The sequence below is a fragment of the Anopheles arabiensis genome, chromosome 2 (assembly GCF_016920715.1).
Source record: "Anopheles arabiensis isolate DONGOLA chromosome 2, AaraD3, whole genome shotgun sequence".
Lineage (NCBI taxonomy): Eukaryota > Metazoa > Arthropoda > Insecta > Diptera > Culicidae > Anopheles > Anopheles arabiensis.
This window is the reverse complement of record NC_053517.1, coordinates 32,613,514-32,635,740: the sequence shown is the minus strand read 5'-3', so window position 1 is coordinate 32,635,740 and position 22,227 is coordinate 32,613,514. Positions and strand designations below refer to the sequence as shown.

At 50.6% G+C, this 22,227-nt stretch overlaps 1 protein-coding gene across 2 annotated transcripts; it reads left to right on the top strand.

The window, feature by feature from the left end:
* The first annotated feature begins 3,830 nt into the window (after positions 1-3,830).
* On the top strand, positions 3,831-21,787 carry LOC120896648 (neural/ectodermal development factor IMP-L2). Of its 2 annotated transcripts, none has more exons than XM_040300924.1 (3): positions 3,831-4,297; positions 19,407-19,764; positions 19,849-21,787. In XM_040300924.1, the coding sequence occupies exons 2-3, from the start codon at positions 19,411-19,413 to the stop codon at positions 20,392-20,394; spliced, it is 900 nt and encodes a 299-aa protein (XP_040156858.1). In that variant the 5' UTR covers positions 3,831-4,297; positions 19,407-19,410; the 3' UTR covers positions 20,395-21,787. The 2 variants fall into 2 exon arrangements, with proteins under 2 accessions (XP_040156858.1, XP_040156857.1); XM_040300923.1 differs by lacking the exon at positions 3,831-4,297 and adding an exon at positions 15,286-17,643.
* The last annotated feature ends 440 nt before the right edge of the window (positions 21,788-22,227 follow it).

The following is a 22,227-nucleotide window of genomic DNA, read 5'->3' as shown; positions in this document are numbered from 1 at the left end:
TCTCAGGTCTACCTTATGGAATGACCCCACGACGGGCCGGAATGATTATTTCGCTATTATGCTGGCAAAGCAAAAACCAAAATCCACCAAATATATTTTTAGCTCCGAATGCCTAGCGGACTCATTTGGTGTAATTAATAGGCCTGATAAGGAAGCAGTGAACGGTTCCGTTTGAGTATGTTTTTATTACCAACTGTTTGTCTATTTCCATTTTTTTTTTCATAACGTCCTACGCGGTCCCACCGTCCTGATAAAGGCTAATGAGAGTTATTTTGACTATTTAAATGGAATGCCAAAGACAATCTGTTACAAATGGTGAATGTCTGTATGAGGAATGATTCACATTCAGCGCCTCTATCATTAACGCCTTTTCTATTTATTTAAACGCGTAAAACCTTATCAGGAACGCAAATAGGAAAATCGCAACTCTTTCTTACATCCTAGCGCAACAGAAGATGAAGTGAATCTTGCAAGTAGTACTACGACGTATCCAAAGACTGGAAGGCTGGATGGAAAAGTGCTTCAATTAGGTGGAAATTACTATCGGAAATGGTTTGATGATCTCCATCGGTTTGGGGATGCCGAGGATAGTAAGTCCAACTTATGTTTTAGTATCGGTATTAGAAAAAGATAGCCAAGAAGTCATCAATTCTGAACCTGATTTATGGATCGGAACCCTCTGCTCTCCATTGAAACAAAAAATTATGTAGATGCCTACATTTTGACCACTGCCTTGTGCCTCCGATACTATAAACCAGCAATCCAGCAATACAAGATTGATTGTTGCTATAATTCACCAACAAAAATGGATTCACTTGACCTATTGTGAATCCATTTTTGTCCATTTAGTCCTCGTAGGAACTAGGAAAAACATGCTCATTTTTTCAATACTTTTCCAGTACCAGAAGCTTTAGACCACACTAGATTAGTCTAGACTAGCTAATTTATCTTTTCTAGGGAGGAACGATTCTGTATGAGAATCTGTCCCGTTTTGCCTTGTTGGAGCCAGCACGCATTTCGAATAAATCAATAAATTCTTTATTTTATAAAAAATATAAACACCTTTTAAAATCTACAACCATTGTTACTAATAGAGTTAGTGAGTTACTAATCAATACCGATGAGCTAATGAACATGGAAAGAAAGACGTCCAGTTGCTGCACGATGATCCGCAAGGAGACGCATGATAATAGAGCCTTCTTCTTGGAGCTAACAGCAGATAAATACAACATCAACTAGTATCTCTTTAGTGGATCGTTACTTTTTACTGCCATGCATTGTTAGCCCCCATAGTACGCATGAACCATGTCCTTGTTTCCTTCCTTCTCTTTTCCAACAATCATGTTTACCCCGAGGCAGCTAATTACACTGTCAGCGCATGTGGGGCTTCTTTTAATTCGATTGTATCTAAACCATTCCAGATCAACACCACCAGTGGCAGGCGCAGGGCCGGTGACGAACGACTCTCGTACGGCTCCAGCACCAAACCGGCCCGACATACGCGCCCCTGCTCTGTGCCGTGTCCTCCCTCTTGGGGAGTTCTGTTCATGGATGCAAATGCCATGCACATCGTAACCTCACTTGTCTTTCTGATATTCTAATTCGGCGGCTGAAATCCCCTCACCAGGCGGGAGCTTTGCGCGGATTGCTCTACTCCCTGCTGCGTGTGTACTGCTAGCCTGTCGCAGGTTACACACACCTGAACGTCGCAACAGCAGCAGGAGCGGCTGTAGCAGCAGCATCATCATCATCAGCAACACCTCGTCTCTAATATCTCGCATGCATGATTCAGTAGCCAGGAGAGGACATCCGTACATCTGAATGGCAAATTGGGCGCTCGGGCTACGGGACGCTTGGAAGGATCGTCCCGCGCCGTCGCTGCGGCGTAATCGCCCCAGGCTGGGCTGCGGTTTATCGAGTATCCAAGCAACCCGGCTTCCCGGCGCCTTCCCCTCCCAACCAGCCAGCCGCCAGCCATCGCCAGCAGTGAAGACTGGCCAGAGGCGTCACCTATCCGGCAAATTCTTCCCCCCCACACTTCCCCTTCCGCAGCTCCCCCAATTCCACTCCACTGCTTGCCGACTCGCTTACAGTCGCCTTCATTTCAATCAATTGAAAAGCAGCAGGATTCCTGATGAGAAGCGCCAGCAAAATCTATTAACCGAATTGTAATGGATTAATGATGAATTTCACAGGGGTGTAGCCTCGCCGTTTGCGCGAGAGGAGTGCAGGTCCCCTGCTAAGGGGAAGCATGAGGAAGGGGCAGAAGGCAGAAAGGAAGAAGAAAAAAATGCGTACACTCGCGCCCGGGTTGCTAGACGCTCTAGCAGATTCCTTTCCCCCGTTTTTCGGGTAAAGGTGCTTCCCTGCCGGTCTAACCTCGATTATAGGTGGGAATAAATTGATGGCCGCAGCCGACTAGCTGAAATGGTTCACCCCCCGAAACACCTTGAAGGAAGAATCGTCTTCGCAGCGCAGATCGTCGCGCGTTCCAGGCGGCACACCATCAAACCTCCGTCGCCTGATGACGCGCGCATCACGCCCCGAACAAGGGGGAGGTTTACCCTGGCCACCCCTTTTGCCTGCGCAGCTACGGGTCGGGATTGGTTCGGAATTGAATTAAATAACTAGGCGGGTGGGTAAGAAATCATCGCCAATTGAAATGATCGATATGCTGCCGCTTGTCAAGAATTAAGTCATCAATTGAACCGAACGTCACCGATTGCAGTGGCATACAGTGGCACACATCATCACGCCTTATCAGACCCCAACCATTTGTTTCTGCCCCACGGCGGGGGGTCCTTTGAGCGCACACCCACACACACACATACGCGGTCAGCATGGTGGTGCATTTCGTTGTGGAAAGTCAATTGCTCAAATATACTTTTCTCCGCCACAGCAAGCAAGAAAGGACATAGTGCCGCCAACTGCCAACCACCGGCCACAACCCGCCGTGCCCTCCCGGCCGATACGATGCGTCATCGTCGGTCGGTTCAAATTTGACGTAAAAACCGTTGCCGCAAAAGGGGGAGAAGCAGCGGCGGCAACATGCTTAACAAAAAAAAGGAACAATTAAACATTATTTATTTAATTTGATTCCCTGTAACGTGTCATAGAACTCTGTTTGAAAGCTTTAATTGTTTAGAGAAAGAGAGCGGGAGAGAGCGAGAGAGAGAGAGAGAGAGGGAAAGAGAGGGAGCGAAAGCTTTCAGAAATTGCTAACAATTAAGCACAGAAGGGTTTCGCTATACGCGCGAAGTGTGCTGGAGCAGTTTGCCGCTCGATATCGTCCAATCCATCGCCTACTACTACTACTACCGCGCGCTGCTCAGCATCCTTCTCCATCTTGCTCGTATGATATCCATCGCTACACTCGCACTCTCTCTCTCTCTCTCTCTCTCGCTTTTTGTCTCCATCTTACTCGCTCGCCCCGATCTAACTGCCTGTTGCACAGTTTGCGGCAAAGGAGCCGAAGCGAGAAGCTCGTGCCATCTATTCTCTCCACTCGTATCGTTCCTCCTGCTCTAGCTACACTCAAAACGCAACCCTCTGCTTCCCCCCCCCCCTCCTCTCTTCCACCATTCGTTCGGTCAATCCATTTCGACTACTTTTCCGCCATGCTCCTACACGGCGGCCCTTGGCAAGCGGTGGTGCGCAGCATCTTTTCGCAGCCGTTGCTTCTCTTTTTCGCCCGACTGGGGCGGTGCGGTGTATGTGCGCGCGCGGGAATCTTGGCAAGCGGGTGGCATGCCCCGGATGGGGTGTGTGTGTGGTGTGTGCGGCGGATAGTGTATAAATTTCCATCAAGGATTATAAAAGGAAGTTACAGTGCCGGCAGAAGTTTAATCGTGTGTCGATAGCCGCAACGATCTGATCGTACCAAAAGCCCCAGCAAACCCTGCTGAACAGAAGGAAACCGGTGGAAACAGTGCAGGACAGAGTTTTAGTAGCAGTAGTGGGCAGTGTTTGCAGAGAAGTAAAAGAGAATTTGCATTGAACAAAGTGAGTTTGGTGTGGTTTTCAGAGACGCGAGTGTGTGCCGGTTGCAAACAATTGTTTAAACTTCATTTTTTGAAGGAATAACAGAAAAACACAGTGCAGAACAATCATTTCGTCCTGTTGCGTGGCGACGTTCAACGGTGGGCACATTAGTATTGGTCGCGTTTAAATCTGTGTTCCGGTGCAACCGAGTAGCTGCACGTGCCGTCGTCCGCGAGAGTTCCCCGGAAAGTGTGACCGTTTCGGTGGAAAAACGACCCCGTGCGTTCCGAGTAACAGTGCCGCACCGGAGACCAAGGTAAGTGACGAGCGTCGTGTGGCCAGCGGTGGCAAAATAATTAAAAGTATTAATAGCATAACACACCCAACACCCAACATGATCGATCGTTTGCCGAGTGTGTGTGTTTGATGAGGTGGAACGAGCAATAAGCAGCGTTTCGCTTGCACTGATTAGTGCGCAACCATATGTTACCAACCATCGCGTTCTGAGTTTCGCGCAACATCCTGCTAGAATGATGGATTTGAATCCTAGGAAAGTTTGCCGCTCGCAGCGACACAAAGAACTGCGGGCAATTTGGTGGCCTATCGCTAGGGAGATTTTTATGGAACCCGTTTTTGGTCAGATTTCTTGAGCTGGTCCACGCCACTCAGGCCGCTGTTGTTGTTGCGATTATAAAACAACACCTTATTTGCAAAGATGCAGCAGTGGAGAGACTAATGCCCTCCTTGAGGCGCTTCCAATCCTGCCCCGTGAAGTGGCTTTCGATAAGGCAATGCCGCCAGCGAGCAATCAGCCACACCCGGGTCAGCATAAGAAGGAGAACTATATGCTATCAACGGCAGTGTTGCCAACCCGTTGCACGCTAACCCGTGCAAAGCTAGCGCGCCCTGGTGGCTAATGATAAGCGAGCGTGTTGGATCAGTGTTGCCATCCATCCTCGAGCAGTAACGAAACCGCCGCTACCGTCACTGAACAAATGCACATCAGCACCTGGACCGCACTCCTTGCGCAGAGCGTTACGGGAGCGTTACTTGCCTGCCCAGCTTCACGTGACGTTCCATTATCTACCCATGTCAACGCCCATTTTCTAGTCTCGTGATCGCTCGCAGGGAAGAACGTGCCGGGGCAAATCACAAAAGCCCTGCTGGATGTTGTCGCTGATACTGCTTATCAGTTGACGGTGGCCGTGTGTGTGTGTGTGTGTGAACGTTTCTGCCTGTCTTGAAGACGCTCCGTCGCACGGTTCCCTGTACAGGTCATTCATGCAACTCCATGCAACAGCGGCCGTTGGAAGTGGGGTTTGTGTGTATTTACTTGATTTGCTGCACTCGATTCACCTGGCTGAGCGGTCGATTGGCGTGCCAAAGCAAAATAATCGTGCCGAACACGGTTGCCTATTTTTAGTGCAACGATCGTCACTGGCCCTTATCGCACGGATCGTTTCTTATTCACGAAAACACTAAGCACGATCATCAAACCGTAGGTTTTATGGGTTTTTTTTAATTTGTAATATTTTTTTGAAACGAAAGAGTGAATGAAAATAAATAAAAATAATCAAAATTTACCTGTTTTGTTGATGAAAAAGGGTTATGGGTTCTCATAGTTGTTCGTCTTTTTCTTTTTACTCTTTCTTAAGAGAAAATAATCTAATGTAGTGGGAATTGGACTCTATTGCAACCTTTTTGGCCAAAATCTAACAGGAATTTCCAGTGAGCTTGCCCAAAACGGGTGCCATAGAGACCAATTCCAATAGTATAAAGTTCTTTCCCGGTAAGAATGACTCTTGGGAGTAACTGTCCTACAACTTTGAGGACCCCTGAAAACCCTTGTATTTATTGATCATTCTTCTGCCTAGTGATTTCTTTTAAATTGTTTTAAAACTATTAGAATGTCGTGCTGGTGTTTGAAGCCCCATCAAATACGTGCATAATAGACCGTTTCTATGCTACCGTCTTGAACGGTGATGAAATCAATTATCCTTTTCTACATTTACATGCCCTTACTCGGCCAGACAATCGCCCACGTGGTATGCAACAATCGGATCTGATCGTACTCACAAGTCATCTGTGGCTTCTGATTATTCTACCACTTAACTTTGAATGACAAACGGTTCGGTTTGAATGCAACTAATTAAATGATTCATTAAATTGTCCCCCCACACACACACTATGAGCGGCACTGATCACCTACAACAATACGTCACGACGCGCAACAGTGGCGGCTGATTGCGCGAGAAAACCCGCGATTACAGCTTACCAATTACATGATACATGCCCTCCTTCTCCATCCCATCCCATCACCGTCCCCCCTACACCCGATCGGTGGTCAACCTGCCCGGACCACGGAACACGGAATGTAAAACCCCGTGGCGGGAAAGTTACCGCACTAGAGGCACACGCTGCTAGGCGAGATAATTCTTCTATTCCCTCCTTTCCCTCCTTTCCCTCCACATTCCCTCCTTCCCCTCGTTAGACCGGCACCGGCTACCAGCACGTACCGAGGCACTTTCCCTTTCTATATGGCCTTTGACATGCGTACGTGACGGTGATCATGTAGAACGTTGCCTCCGTGTACTTCCTCAGTCCCCGTTCTTTTACCTTCCCCTTACCCCCCGGGGGGAGGTGACATCGATCAATCCAGTTTCGAGCATATAATATACGAGGGCAGGGCGGGCGGCGACAGTTCCGCGATCAAGCGGCCCTGCATGCAGCCAACCAACCATTCCGAACGGCGTTTGTCGTCAAGTGGACCAGGTTTTAAAGATTTAAAATACAACAACAAAAAAACTGTGCCATTTTATGGCTTCTGCTGCCCATCGCAACAGCTCACAGAAAGGAAAAGAAGAAAAAGGATCACTGCCCCCAGGGCTAGCTGTGTGTGTGTGTGTGTGTGTGTGTGTGTGTGTGTGTGCGGAACGTGGAAGCAGCAAACGGGCGGAGGAGCCCCGATTAACGATCGTGAGTCATCGCGCGGTTCTTCCTTTTTAGTGTAGCACCTCCGCGTGCTCGTTTTAAATGCTCGAGATAAACGTTTTATGAACGGAAATTCCAGCCCATTCTGTAAAGGTACGGCGAAGGTGAGCGCGGACAGGAATGTTGCATGTTGGTGTGTTGGTGAAACTAGTTTTCGGAGCCCATCGTTTGGCACACGCCGGACAGCACACTATCCAGCCCGGCCGGTCACTTTTAAAGTCGGGCAACAGGCCTGCAGGCAAATGCTTTGTGCTTTTCTTGCCTTGTACGATCATCGAAGATCAAGCGAAAAGAAGACTGATCGTGCAAGATTCGACGATGATCACATTGAATCACGTTTTGCACAGGCTGACGAGGAAGTGGAAGCGCACGCTCCGGCGCAAGGGAGAGGACACGTCACTTGACCTGTTCATTTACCCGGTCACCTTTTTTGATTCACCCCTTGCCTCATTACACCACTCCCCCACCCCCCACCGACCCCCCCACCCGAATGCAATAACGCATCCGTCCTCATAACTGACAGCGGGGCAACAGACAGCGAACGCGCGAACAGCTGTGAGCTGTGTAATATGTCATTTTTATAGTTATTTTGACCTTGGTAGTCGTTCCGTTTTCGACGGGAGGGGGGAGATGAGGGTGAGGGGAAAAAGGATACAACCGGGCCGGGGTTTTGTTCATTGCGATTGCGATGCTTCGTTGCGAGTCGTTCTGCTGTCTCATTTGAACTGATTTCGTATTTGCCTCGTGTACGCATGCACACACACACACACACACTTCGTGTTGGTGTGTGGGTTGGCCGCGGCAATAGAATTGCAGCACGCGATGCTGCAGCCGGCCACTCATGCGCCACGTTGCGTCCGTGCTGCCGTTGCGCGCAACGAACGTTGCTCCACCGAGGCGGATGCGCACCTATCTATGCGCAACTAACCTATCGCATTGACCGTACGCCGCTGGGAGAGGCCACGCGGTCTAGGCCGTTTGGAGATGCGCGGGTAGAGGGCTGATATCGTGGACTTTCCTACACCAATCTTGGATGCTTCTTTTTTTTTCTTTCTTGCTCAATTGACCATTAGCCAACTCTCGAAAGCAATAAAAAAAGCACGTGTTCGTTGGTCCCCAGCAGTAGATTGGCCACCGGCGTGTCGTGCCGCCAGCATTACGTTAATGGTGTTCGTGAATCATAAATTTGTCAAACATTTCCCCCCCCCCCCTCCCAGGTCACCTCTACCCCTCTTTGGAAGGGAAAATGGAGAAAGAGACAAGAATTGACGTCAGTTCTTTCCTCGCGCGATCGCGATCGGCAAGGAGGATGGCGGAGCTTTTGTACAATCCTCGCTTACTCTTTCTCCCACTCCCACTCTCTCTCTGTCTCTCTTGTTCGGTCGGGGAGGGGGGACATGGTGCCAATTCCGAAACGCTTCCAATCACGAAAGTGACCGGCGGCCTGCACAGAGGAATGAAATGACACGGCAGAAGCAACGGCCCCACATGCACACATCAGCAAAAAGATCGCGCGATAAACTTGCACGGTCATTCATTAGCCAGTCTGAAACCCCGGTGGGGGGAGTGGGGGAAGAGAAAGAGATGGAAGGAGAGCCGGGCTGCTAAACGGCCTGTCACAAGCTCCGGCTGTGTATGGCCACAAAGGGCCACCACGAGTTGCGTCAACCGTGTGTGTGCGCGCGCGCGCGCGGTGGTCTTTGCGTACGATCGCCGACCGATCGCCGACCAGCGCCCGAACGTGATCGGCTCCATCGTGTCTGGGGTTGATGCTGCGGCTGCCGTACCCGGGGGTTCCCCATCGCTAAATCTCGCCTCCCTCCCCCCTGTCCTACGTAAAACACTAGTCGCAGCGTCAAAGCGCATGGTGCAGCCGGTGCGGACACGTTGTGTACACGCAGGCAGGCCGGGTGCGGCTGGTGCGCAGAGTGCGATCGTGCGACAGCTGAGCGAGCGGCTGGCTCGGGTTTTTGCGGTCGCCGCTTTTTTTTTCGCGGTCGCGATCACACTCCGCTTAAGCCACATGCACATACACACATATACAAACACACACACATTTACTTGTAAGTATGTCCCGAGAGGCAACGGGTGTGAAATTAATACAGCATGGCAGATATCGAATCAAAACCGGTGTGCGCGGCATCGTCGTGAGTGGGGGGAGGGAGACGTGCCCGTGTGGATGATCGCCCTTTAAAAACGTGTCTGTGTGTGTGTGTGTGTGTGTGTGTGTGTGTGTGACTGGGGTGGGTAATGTGAGGCCACGGGCAAAGGGAAGGGATTATACAGAGGCGAATGGCTTTTTCGCGCGTTGCCAATCGGGCACTGTTGCTGGGTCATTAATGATTCCTCTTCCATTCGCCCCTTGTGCAGCACGTTTCCATTCGGCTTAGCAAGCGTAATTCCGCAGCACACCGCCGTCTTTTCGGAAGGCTGCGGCGGGTGGTTTCACCTTTACCTCACCGCTGAAAACCCATTTCCGCTAAGCCTTAGCCTTTCGCGCAAATCAGAGCGAACCTGGTTCGCACCGTGGTTCGCGGCTAGCCGTCATACATAAGCCGACGTACGTCTGTCTGATCAATCTTCGGGGAGCTTCTCCTAAGCCGTTTGTTTGCTTTTTTCACTTTTTTGTTTTGTTTTTGCACAGCTAAGCACCCACACCCATTTCCTTCTCGATCTGGGGCGTAATCGGGATGGAAAAATCGTCCCGTCATCAGGTTCAGTTAAGCTAATTAATTAATTAACAGCTAATTCAGTTAATTGAAAAATACAACTCTAGTGTACTTGGCGATCTTGATCAACCGCAAACTAATCTATAAAACAAGGTTATTAAAAACTAGAGTAGTGTCACGTGCGAATTCATTGGTTGGGAATTGAACCCCGTCGGAGTCATGGCCTTTGAAGCTGATGCGCTACGTCTTTCACACTAAGCCACGAAGGTTCTCGTTAGCGCTTACACATTTTAACGTATAAGTATGCAGCCACTTGCCCAAACTCGATCGAACACGGGAACGATCGTGGCGATTGTAAAAATGATAAAAAATTAAATGAAATGAAATGGTGGCTTCAGTGGACATTTTTTCAACATTTTGCCATATTGTACGCATAACTGAGCAGGATAATGATGAAATAAATTAAAGCAACCGTTGTATCTAGGCAACTGTAACTATCGTTCCTCTTCGATCGAGTTTGGGAAAGTGGTTGATGCTCTCGCCTAAAGGCCGGGCTACATTGATCGTACTCCCAAGTGTAAAGGCCGGGCTACATTGATCGTACTCGCAAGTGTAATTTTGATTTTCACTAGCGCATCTGGCGGTGGGTGGTGGAAGCTTTTTTTGGTCGTCGGGGGAATGGTCGTGTTGGATCTCAAAATTAATTAGTTTTTTCACCGTTTTTGATGCGAAAACTGCTGAAATACTTGCACAACATATTTATCTATCAATTACAAAGCTTTTACAGTTCGGTTAAAGTTAAAAACATGGAAAAATAACGTATTTTCTGAAGCGGCTCCAAATTGTTTGGCAAAATGTTTTGGTCAGCCGCCGCCAGATGCGCTAGTGAAAATCGAAATTACACTAGCGAGTACGATCAATGTAGCCCAGCCTTAATTTCGATTTTCACTAGCGCATCTGGCGGCGGCTGACCGAAGCATTTTGCCAAACAATTTGGAGCCGCTCCAGAAAATACGTTAATTTTCCATGTTTTTTACTTAAATCGGAGGAGAAAAGTTTTGTAAAACGTAGATACACATGTTTTGCACGCATTGAATCCATTTTTGCAATGGAAAACGATGGAAAAACTACTTAATTTTGAGATCCGGTTCATTCCTCGATGACCCCAGCCGTGGCGCAATCAAAATTACACTCAGGAGTACGATCAATGTAGCCCGGCCTTAAAGACCGGGGGAGACTGTCCGTACTCGCTAGTGTAATTTCGATTTTCACTAGCGCATCTGGCGGCGGCTGGTGGAAGCGTTTTTAGGTCATCGAGGGAATGGTCATGCTGAATCTTAAAATTAGGTAGTTTTTCCATCGTTTTTTGGCATGAAAACGGATGCAATGCGTGCAGGACTTGTGCATCTACCTTTTACAAAACTTTTCTTTCTCCGAAATAAGTACAAAATATAGAAAAATAACATATTTTCTGAAGCCTTGGCTGATATTGGCTCCAAATTGTTTGGAAAACTGCTTCTACCAGCCGCCGCCAGATGCGCTAGTAAAAATCGAAATTACACTAGCGAGTACGGACAGTGTCCCCCGGCCTTAATGATTGGCAGTGCAAATCAGTGATAGTTTGATCGACGCGTTTTGCAATCCTCATTTTTAGATAGCTTCTGCTTGAACTTTTCGTAAAGATTGTACCAAATTTGGTAAAAACGATTTAATTTATTGCTAGAAAAAAAGGTGCAGTAAGTTCAGATGCGACATTTCCATCTGCCAATAGAAACTAAACGTTTTTGCCATCTCCGACATTTTCCGACATTTTTTTACTAAGTCATGATTGGACGGGGGTTCAGTCTTGAAAATTCCAGCTCAATCAGTCGAGTCAGTCAAATCTGGCAGCGACTGGCCAATAGCCTACAACGTAATTGCCTACAATCGACACCTGTAAGAATTTTCGAACGCCCCAATAATGAGCAATCCTTCATTCAAACGTACGCGCCCAGCGAATGTGCGATAAGACAACGACACGATACGCGCTTCTTGATGTCGTTGCAAATTACGCGTGCTCCGGCAGGGTTTTGGAGCGTAGCAGCGAATCGCTTCACTTGAGCGGCTTGAAAGATAAGGGCTTGCCTCGGGCCCACACACACACACACGGGGGCATCTCACCGGGCGGACGGGCAGTGTGTGATTCCAATCGTGATTCGTTTCTAATGGTGATTGATCGATCGGTCGCAAGTGGGCAAACCCCGCATCATCGCCCATCGAAGGTCGTGGCGACAGTTGACCCACGTGTGTGCGTGTGTGTGTGTTGGCGAGGTTGCCGACCGAGATATGCGTCGACCCAAAACCCGGTACGTACCACGGGGTCGTGAAAAGGAGAGGCCCGGGGTTCATGCTTGCCGGCGTTTCTCACACGCAATGTCCCGCAAGAGCCCGCTGGCGACAGCTGGTGATAAGACGGCTCGTCGTTAGAGAAATTGTCATATCAGCATTAAGATATCTATCCCACTCTTCCGCTCTCCCCGCCCATTGCAGCACACTGTGTGGGCCATTCGCTGGAAGCTTTTAAGATTGCAGCACACCGAACATTACCTGCCGGCTGCGGACGGAGTTAGGCATCGACGGATACTCCGGCATGGACAGGATGTCGGTCGCCGATGTGACGGAAAGCAAATGTTAGCTTTGCGGGATGGGCAGGAAAGGACCAGCAGGAGCTGCGAGGTGGTGAGGGCTGTCCGGTATGTGTAATCACATGCCACATGCTTTGATGCGCCTCTTCCCGAAGGTGTATGTGTCTGTTTTTTTTTGCGGCAACCGTGTGCTACCGTTAGGGGCACGCCATGCGTTGACATTCAACGGGGGCAGCGGGAACTCCGACTCCGATGGCGGCGAAGGAATGTTTAAACAATTTATTTCTTTTTTGCTTCTTACCTCGCTGTTGCGCTGTTTGTCCCCTACTGGAGGAGGGGGGGGGGGGCAAGGGCTAGCGGGGCGTACGTGGGATAGTTTTGGGGTTTTTTTTTCCCTTCTACCTCATGCTGATATGCGAGCGCACCCTGCACCACGTGTGTGTGTGTGTTGTACTTTCGAGGAAGTCGCTCGAATGGATGATGAAATTCTGACCATCGGTTGCGTCGAGCGGCTGTGTGGGGGGAAAATGTCAAGCCGTCAGAGTGTTTTCCACGCCGGTGAAAAAAGTCATACCGTTTGGGAGAAACCTTGGACCGGCCCCTCTTGGGTCGTTTGGAAGGGGCCCTTTTTACCACCACAGTGAACCGCATGCATTCGCATGTGAACACTGTGATGTGGGGCGACCGGGTGTGATTAGTCTGTTAGTCACTGTAAATCCATCCCCCACCCGCAAGCACACGTGTGCGAGAAACGTTTAATTAAGCCGCCACCGTGCAACATTCTACTGGCTAATGACCGTGTATCACACACTGCCCCATTCGATTGGGTCGAGCCCCCAATCGCTGCTCAAACGTTCGTTCTGGCTTGTTGTGTAACTTGCGATACACACACACACAGACACATACGATACATTCCCCCGCTAATTACCAGCGTGACGCGTACCGCGAACGCGTGGTGGTGCGTAATAAATTCCAATCGGAAAATTACCGGACTACGGTCCAACGCCGCCCCCACGTGCTGGTGCGTTCGTGGAACTATGGAAAGTTTACGAAAACACGCTGGACGACGAAATGTGTGTCTCACGCGCGCTGATTGATTCGCACTGTTTTGTTAGCCGTATCTATTTCTTTTTGGGATTGTTTGTTTGTGGAGCAAATTAAACCTTGGAAAGCGGGAGGAAGCGGAAGCGGGTTTGGCGGAGGTGACACTGATAAGCATTGAAACAATCGCGACTGTTACCGCCGGAGGGTGTTAATTGTTGTGTATTTGGCAATGGGCGCTTCGGCTGTCCACCGTGCTCGCCATCAGCAGGTAGCGCGCGCCTCAAGGTTTTCCGGGAAGAGAACTAAACTTAACCGTTTATTTATAGCCCGGTTTTAGCTTCCTTCCCTATACCCCCCGCCGCCGCCTTTTTACTGACAGTTGACGAAAATTGTCACATCGAAATAGGTGACAGCGGGGGGGGGGAGTAGTGTTTTCTCCCCTTGTTTCGCCCGGAATCAAGTGTGCCCTCGAGCGTTCGCTGGCAACGGACGGCACAGCAACCTTCCTCATGTTCGGCCAGGCTCGCCCATCGCGTGGCGTATCACGTGAAAGTCACATTCTGCCCAGACACACACACACACACACATCCGCCAAGTATTCCCATCCCACAGCATGCAGAGCGCGGGTGATGCAACTCATTGCTCTCTAGTACCTCTCTCGGGAACACGGGAAGGTTGTGATTCCGGTGCAATATTTCCGCCGCATGCACATAACGCCCCTCTCCTCTTCCCCCCCTTTTGTCCCGAGTCAGTTTATGGCCCATCAGGGCGGGTTTATCATCCCAGCAACTGGAGCAGGGGATGGGGAAAAAAGGGTCGCCTAATCCCTGCGCTGCAAGTGTGGCAAACACCGTGCGACAGCGACTCGAGCTCGGCTTCGGAAGAAGGGCAAAAAAAGGCCCTTGCTGGAGCAACGCGTCGCTGCGACGGTGAGCAATTCTCATTAACGCCTCGAATGGGAACAATTGGAAAAGGTGAAGAAAAAAAGATTCTAATTAGAGCTCACGCGGTTGCTCAGCGCGAGGGTAAATTTGCGCTGGAGTTGCCGAGCCCCTAAGAACGCTGGTGCAAACGTGATCCCGATTGGAGGTCTTGCGAGAAGGAAACAATCCCACCATCACCACCATGGACTGCCGGACTGTGACTAACTCGGGGAGGTGTTGGGAAGGGCACGAACGACGGCATCGTACGATCGAACGATCGAAGGCACGAACCCAACCCGGTGGCGGACGAAAAGAAGGGAGGGGGGGGGGGGGGTTACACGATTCAAAGATCATCGGATTCAAATGCAAAGCGAGGGAGGTGATGCAGAGGGTTGACCGTGTCGAACGGGAGGGGGAGGAGAGGGCTGTAAGCATTCCCTCCCTTCCAACCCCCAATTAGTTCGGATGTGTGGTTGGGGCAATTTTATGTAACGAACGGCGAACGAAACGGTGCTAATGGCTTCTGATCATGACTGTGATCCGCCATTGCCACGCTGGCCACTAGCCCGAGCCACCAGCGATACAGTTTTCCGGCTGGCGTGTTTCTTCGGTGCCTACAGAAGCCCTCTTTCGTCTCTCGCCCTCCCAAGTAAAACAAGTAAAAGTATCGCATCGGCCACTGCTCCGCTGGGAGGGTAAAGCTAATAATCTGTCAGAGTAAGCGCGCGACACACAAACCGTGTGTGTGTGTGCTGGGGATGCCGATGTTCGGGACACGTTTTAACAAAACGGAAGAAGGAATGCGTTTGCCGCCACCGCCGCCACCGCCACCTTCCACCACCGGCCACCGGTTCGGGACACCCGCTTGTCTCGTGTGCTACGAGGACACACGAGAGCGAGAGAGCGGTGCGGCCGGAGAGAATAGAGACAGGCGAGTGTGGCCGTAGAGACACGGGCACAGAGAATGAACGCAAAATGAACCACGGGACGGTGCGCGCGCGCGTTCGCCCCCGCCACGGGTGAGCGAGAGATTATAAATTCGAGCCACCGGCACCGTCGGCCATTCATTCGTAGCCCGAGTGTCGACGGTAGTGTTTGCCATCCATTCCCCCCACCCGCGACGGTGTCAATCGTTTTTCTTCCACCAATTGTGTGTGTGTTGTAGCTTCGTACCGCGTTCGCGTTACACGTTACACGATATTCAGGAGGCAACGAGAGCAAGCAGGGCAGGACCATTACTAGCTGGCGTTAGGAGCGCTAGACAAAACAATAGCGATCGAGCGAGCCCGCGCGCGCGTGTGTGTGTGTCGACGGTGACTTAGCGAAAGCAAAAAGCCTTAGCTCGCCTTTGCTCTGGCACGACGAGCGATCCTGTTCGATCCGGTGGCTTGCAATCGCAGTGTTGCGTAGTGTTGAGACTTCCCTCTCTCTCGCTGGACACAGTCACAGTCACGGTGTAATCTGCCGTGCGATCCTCCGCAGTAGCCATCGACGAGTAGCGGCGCCCCGTTGACGTCACGTCACCAGTAGCAGCAGCAGCAGCAGCAGCAGCAGCAGCTTCCACACGTATCATATCGATGACTACTACTGTGCTAGTGTGTGGAGCGTTTGATTGTTGAGCACGAATCAACGGACCACGGCACCCACGGCACACATACAGCGCGTTTAATGTCCACCCTTGGTGCAATTCGTCTATCATCGTTGCCCAAGCATCAGTGTGAAAGCAGCATCCGCAAGCTGGCGGTAACGACCCGTAGTAGCACGGCCATTATTATTAGCAGCAATATCATCGACGGTTGTGGAGCGATTGTAGCGTGGTGTTAGTGTACCGATCGTACAACCGAATTAAAAAAAGGGACATCATCGTGCAGCTTCATCCGGAACCTGCCTGTTACCCATCATACAAAGGCGTAATTGAGTGTGTGTGTGTGCGTGATTCGTTTCGAGTGAGATCAGCAGTGTGGGCCAGTGCAGTGCCAGTAGGCCCCCGAACAAATCCGCCGAAAGCAACAACAAAAGCAAAGCAAAGGAAACCAGCCCCGCCGCAGTTCCCCCGCCGCGGTTGTTCTAGGCACGACGGCTCCGCCGGCAGCTACGCAGCTACGCAGCGTCCCTATGTTGGGGTTCGGCGAAAAGGTGAACCTTTCCGAGTTAATGTTGCTAAATGTGCTGATAAAACATCTCACAAACTCAAACATTACATAACACGCGGCGCGCACCGGACGCTGGTGTGAGTGTGTGTGTTAACGCAATATACGAATTTAAAAAAAAAGGTTTGATTTTTGAGTTTTTCGTGTGCGCGTGTCGCGGATTGCCTGGCCTGGGTGATTGTGACCGCTGTACCAACGGTGACGGAGAATAGATTTTTCGTCTATGCTAGCGAAACAGGCGGCATAGCGAGCAGCGAACAGAGCGTGTGCGTGTGAGCGAGAGAGCGAGAGAGCGAGAGACAGAGAGTCCAACCCGCACGAACCAGAAAGAACGAGAGAGAGAGAAGGAGAGAATAAGAAAGAGAAAGAGAGAGAAAAGAGCGATCAAGAAAGCGAAAGAGCGAGATAGTTTCGAGCAGAAAGGACGGACGGAGGGACACAGGAGCACGCGTCTGGACCGAAGGAAAGATCAATTGTGTGTGCGGAACGGTGCGATCGAGATCATCGGTGTGTGTGTGTCGAAGGGAAAGCACCCCGCTCCCCTCCCGTCGCAGGAGCAATTAGAGCGTAGGTTAACTTACGCTCGTCCCGCAGAAGAAGGCTACTACGAATACACCACCTGACCGACGACCGGGACGTCGGCAGCCGAAAACCCAACCGGCGCTGAAGGTGAAGGCTTGAACGGTCTAGCATACCACCCCCCACCACCCCCCTTTCTGCAAGAAGTTGCTTCATCATCAAGCCCGCCCGCGAGAAAGGCGCAAAAGGGCGCACAAGACAGCGAACGACCCTAACGACCCTCCCGGTGGTGGAGCTCCCGCGCTTGAAGTAAGACAAGGAAGCGGCAGACGTTTGTACCGCGTGCAAGCTACTTGGAAAAGCTAGCAAAAGAAGAAAGAAGCGAGCTACGAACAGAGAGCGACAAAGAGCGAAAGAGAGAGAGAGAGAGAGACATTTGTGTGTGAAACAGACGGACTCTTCCAGCACGAGGAAGCATCGCAGCAAGCGGGAGGAAAATTCGATTGGACACTTGCGGGATTCGTTTTGGTGTGTGCGCAATTTTCTCATCGAGGCAGTACCAGGCGCACCACCGCTACCACCACCAACCGCCAACCGTCACCCCCAGCGTTTGAAACAAAGAAACACAACCCCAGCCAACGGCTTGCTTCCAGTCTGTGTCAGTGTCTGTGTTTGTGTGTGAGCAAAGTTTCCCGGTTGCGGAAAAGCATCCCCCCTTCAGCCCCGAAAGGCACGTTAGAAAGTAAGTATTTTTCACCCTCTCCCTTCTTTCTGCTGCGCCAAGCGATTGCATGGAGCGAAATGGCCGGCCGGCTGGCCTTAAAACATGCTGCCTTGCCTTGCGGAGGCCGGCGCAGACAATCGACAATCGAAAAAGTAGTAGAAATAAAAAAAAGGAACGTGTCCACTCTCCTACCACACGACACGACAGCGTCGTAAAAAGAATATTTGGGTCGCCAGCGGTCGTGGCGTTTTGGGGGGTGGGGGCAAGCCAAATGTGTTCGCGGTTTGCCATTTAACCTTTGGAATTTGGCTTGTGCCCCCCCCCCGCGCCTCCCTGGGCACGGTACAACAAACTGCGGTCCTTTCCCACTACCAACGCAACACGGTGGCAGTAGAGAGAGAGAGGTGAGCTTCTTCTTTCCGTTTGCTGCCCTTGCTGTTACTGCTGTTGTGGGTTGAGTTCATCGTAGTAAATTTAGACACTTTAAACCGGCGAACCATGTGGTCGGTCCCGTCCTCTCGTTTTTCGATTTAAATCCCCCCCTCCCCAGTTCCATTCATTGAACTGTTTCAGAACTGGCTTTCACTGGCAAACGCCGCACGCGAGAAGGCGGTCAATTTCCGTTATCGGTCGGATTGTGCGAACATGCTGCGACACGCATAGACACGATCGGTCGTATCTCACTATCTCTCTCTCTCTTCAACCGCTCCGCTAAATGATGTCACTCGAGCATGGGTTTGATTGATCACATACGCACCACACATACACGCAAGCACGCACGCACGCACGCACGCACGCACGTTTGGCGCCAAACTGCGCGCGCGATGATGATAAGCGGGACACTTTGATACGCGCTCGGGTACGTCATCATCACGGCGAAATCTTTCACCGTGTGTCTGTGTGTGTGTGCGCGCTCTCGCGATGATAGAACGGAAGCGCGGTTGCTCTGTGTAAGCGTTGTTTCCCACACGTCACACTTCCGCTATTTGTAGCGTGCCATGGTATGGTGTTTAAAAATAAAACCCCCAAAAAACGCCTTCTCTGATCGCGCCGTGTGTGTATGTGTGGTTGTGCTAGACGAATGACTGAAACGAGAAAAAAAGAATGAATTAAATGTTAGCCGATGAATGGGTCTGTGGTTGGTCTTGTACCGATTTACACTGGTTGCAAATGATGCATGCCACATATCCTTTCCTTGTGCTTTATCGTGCACAATCATCATCATCATCGTGCTCACTCACAACAGCACGTGACACAGCGCGGTCAAAACTGGGTCTGTTCCCCCACCACGGGGCTGTGTTAAGAAGCATTGCGAAAAAAACAAAAAAAAAAGGTACGGCTCACTGCCACCACCTGGCCAGTCGGATTTCGCGCGCCTTGTTCATGGTCGAAAACTCGCTGCCACAAAGCGCGACCCGTGTCTGATGCAATTCCGATCGGAATTTCTCATGCCCGATGAACACCGCTCTGTTCGGGGCCCTTCGTTCACCCCTTTTTTTATAGCGCCGGCTCTATGCTCTTCGGGCCGGTGTGCACGCGCCGCGACGTTTTTCTCTCGCGCTGTGTGTTCACTAAATGGCGATAGAGCACGCGGCCGCCGCTCACGGCTGATACAAGCAAGAGCAACCATCATGCACACACATGCACACAATGAGTACACCTGACAGGGCTCTGATGATCTCTCGCTTTCGCTGACAGACTGACCTGTCTTTCTATAACAGCTGATTTTAATTGTGTTTCCTTCTCTCTCTCTCCCTCTCTCGGTTTGTTTTTCCCTGCAGCGCCATGATGAACGTGAAGCATTTGCTGATGCTGGCCGTGTGCCTGCTGCCGGCGCTGCTCGTTACCCCTGGTAGCGGGCGGGCCGTCGTCCTGGACCCGGACACAGCCCTCGGTGCGTCCGCCTCCGCCTCGTCGTCGTCCTCCTCCTCCTCCGGTACGGTGGTTTCGTCGGCCGAGGGCAGTGTGCGCGCAGGAGACGGGGGCCGCGCGATAAGACCGACGTTTGTGAAAATTACCGCCGCACCGCCGGCCCGCGTCGCCCAGATCCGTGGCACCACCGTCGAGCTGGAGTGCGAAATTATGGGCTCGCCGACGCCCACCGTCCAGTGGGTGCACGGTAGCGGACAGACAGCTGATGTAAGTAGCAAAGCATCGATCGTGCCGCAACTCTCCCTTAACTAACCTCCTATCTCTCTCTCTCTCTCGCTCTCTTCACTACAGTGGGAAGATATCAGCGTGAACGTCATCTCGGAGGATACGCCAACGTCGGTGGCGCGCGTCGTAACGCGGCTGGTGATTGACCGGGCGTCCCGCGCCTCCCAGACCACCTTCACCTGCATCGGGCGGGCGGCCGGGCAGGAGGTCAGCTCGTCCACCGTCGTGTACCACGTGGACAGTGTGGCGCATCTCGGCAACTACTCCGACGTGCCGCTGCTGCGCCCGGTTGCGGCCGTCGACACGATGTTCAAAAATCTGAAGGGCGCCCGCATCACGCTCCACTACAAGACGCTGTTCGAGAACATGGGCTCGACCGTGGTGCTGCCGTGCAAGGCGGTCGGCCGGCCGCTGCCCGAGATTACCTGGCTGAACGAGGAGGGCAATGTGGTGGGCAGCCTGCAGGATGCGCGGTTCCGCACGCTCCCGACCGGCGAGCTGATCATTACCGGGCTGCGGTGGGCCGACATGGGCTCGTACACGTGCGTCGCGAAGAACGTGCTGGCGAAGGATGAGTCGGAAACGTTCGTGTACCCGATACGGCCCAACTAAGGTGCGGCCTACCAAGCACCGACCCCAAGGGAAAACCCGGAACAATCTTCCATGCGGCTCCCGTACCCGGATGTAACGGACACGTGGATGGAAACTTACAAAATACAAGCTGAGAAGGAAGGATAGGAGAGAGAGGCTAGAATAATGGAATGAAAAGAAAAAGAAAACAGAAAAAAAAACAAACGGGATGCGTACGGTATTTGCAGAATAGCTGCAACAAAGCAAAGGAACAAAAAACAAACTTATGCCATATACTTAACTTATTTAAAGTTGTTTGTGCACTATTAGAATCCAAACCAGCGGAGAAGATAGAGAGAGAGAGAGTGGGGTGGAGCAGCGCATTAGCTTATACTAAACCAACCAACCAATCAATGTTAGACAGCACACCAACTTAACGCACCAGAAATGCGCATGGGAAGGAAGAGGGTGATGGTGGGAGAAGGGAGGAATGTACTTCTCCAATGGTTCTTCCACCATCCCTTGCTTCCAGCGCATCCAGGATGCATTCACTAACTTTAACTTATTTAACATATACCTCCTATTTGATGTAACGAGAACATATTCAAAGTGTGTGTTTGTGTGTGTCTTTGTAGGCGTGTGTGTATGTGTGTGTGTGCATGTACACTAAGAGAACATGTAAATCACAATCTCTGCAGCACGAATGCTCTCTATCTATAGGCTTTTAGTGGCGATACCGAGTTGAAATAGGTAAACATTTAGCTCTCCCCTCCCTTCCCCAAATCTGGAAGCATGCCATCGTCACCCTCTGTGCCACGACTGCCATTGGTGATCAGTTTTTTTGGGAACCGGGAGGGTAGACGGAATAGACACACGTTGCAAATACCAGAAATCAACCAACCAACCACCACCAACTATGTACATATAGAAATACCTTTTCCGTCTTCATGTCAATCGCTGTTACATGTTGATATGCGTACACATGCACACATACATACACACCCATGCATACACACACACAAGCACAGATAAAACGTACGCACGGGCCGGGTAGGCTACCGTGACTACAATTACCACTTAGGAGATAGGGCCCCTAGCTAGCTATTTGGTGGCACACAGGAACCACGGTACAAAGTGCAGCACGTTGTTTTGCGGGTGGCTTGTTTGCTTCGTGCTTGAGTGGTAAAACCCCACACGAGGCCAACGACGGTTTCAGGGACACCGTCACCAACACTCCCTGACCGCCCCACGAAGAGTGCACGTAAATGTGTGTTCCCTTTACTCGGTGCGGTTCACTCGGTCGTGTGTTGCAAAAAAAACGCGGGTGCAGCAACAGGAACGTTGGAACCGTTGTTTGTGCGCAAAGAATTGTAAATGGATCAAGCAAATGTTTCATTTCAAATAAAAAAAAAACCCAAGAACAGAAAAAAGAAAACACGCTTTTTGGTAGTGCAGTTATGGGGTTATTGGGTGTTTGGAATTGAGAAAACATACCTGTAGGATATGGAACAGCATCTCCTGGTTACGTCGTAGTTGTCCTGGATGTTCTGCGTTGATGATGATATACGCTTACTGATATTGGATATTGGAACATCAGCAACAACTTAAACACCGGCGAGATAAGTCTTGCGAACATGTATTGAATAGTGTTGTACTTAATTAATCCTTTAAAAGATTCATTCATATGAATGTCACGAATCTCGGATCTAAAATCTAAAAGTTAATTTTTTTAAAATATTAATGTGACTCTTAAAACACTCATTGACCTGCGAAGATTCATTCATTCATTCAATGTTTAAGCTCTGCATATTCATGAAGGTTTTAAGATTCATTTATCTCGAAACATTCAATAATCTCTAACAATAAACAAGTTTC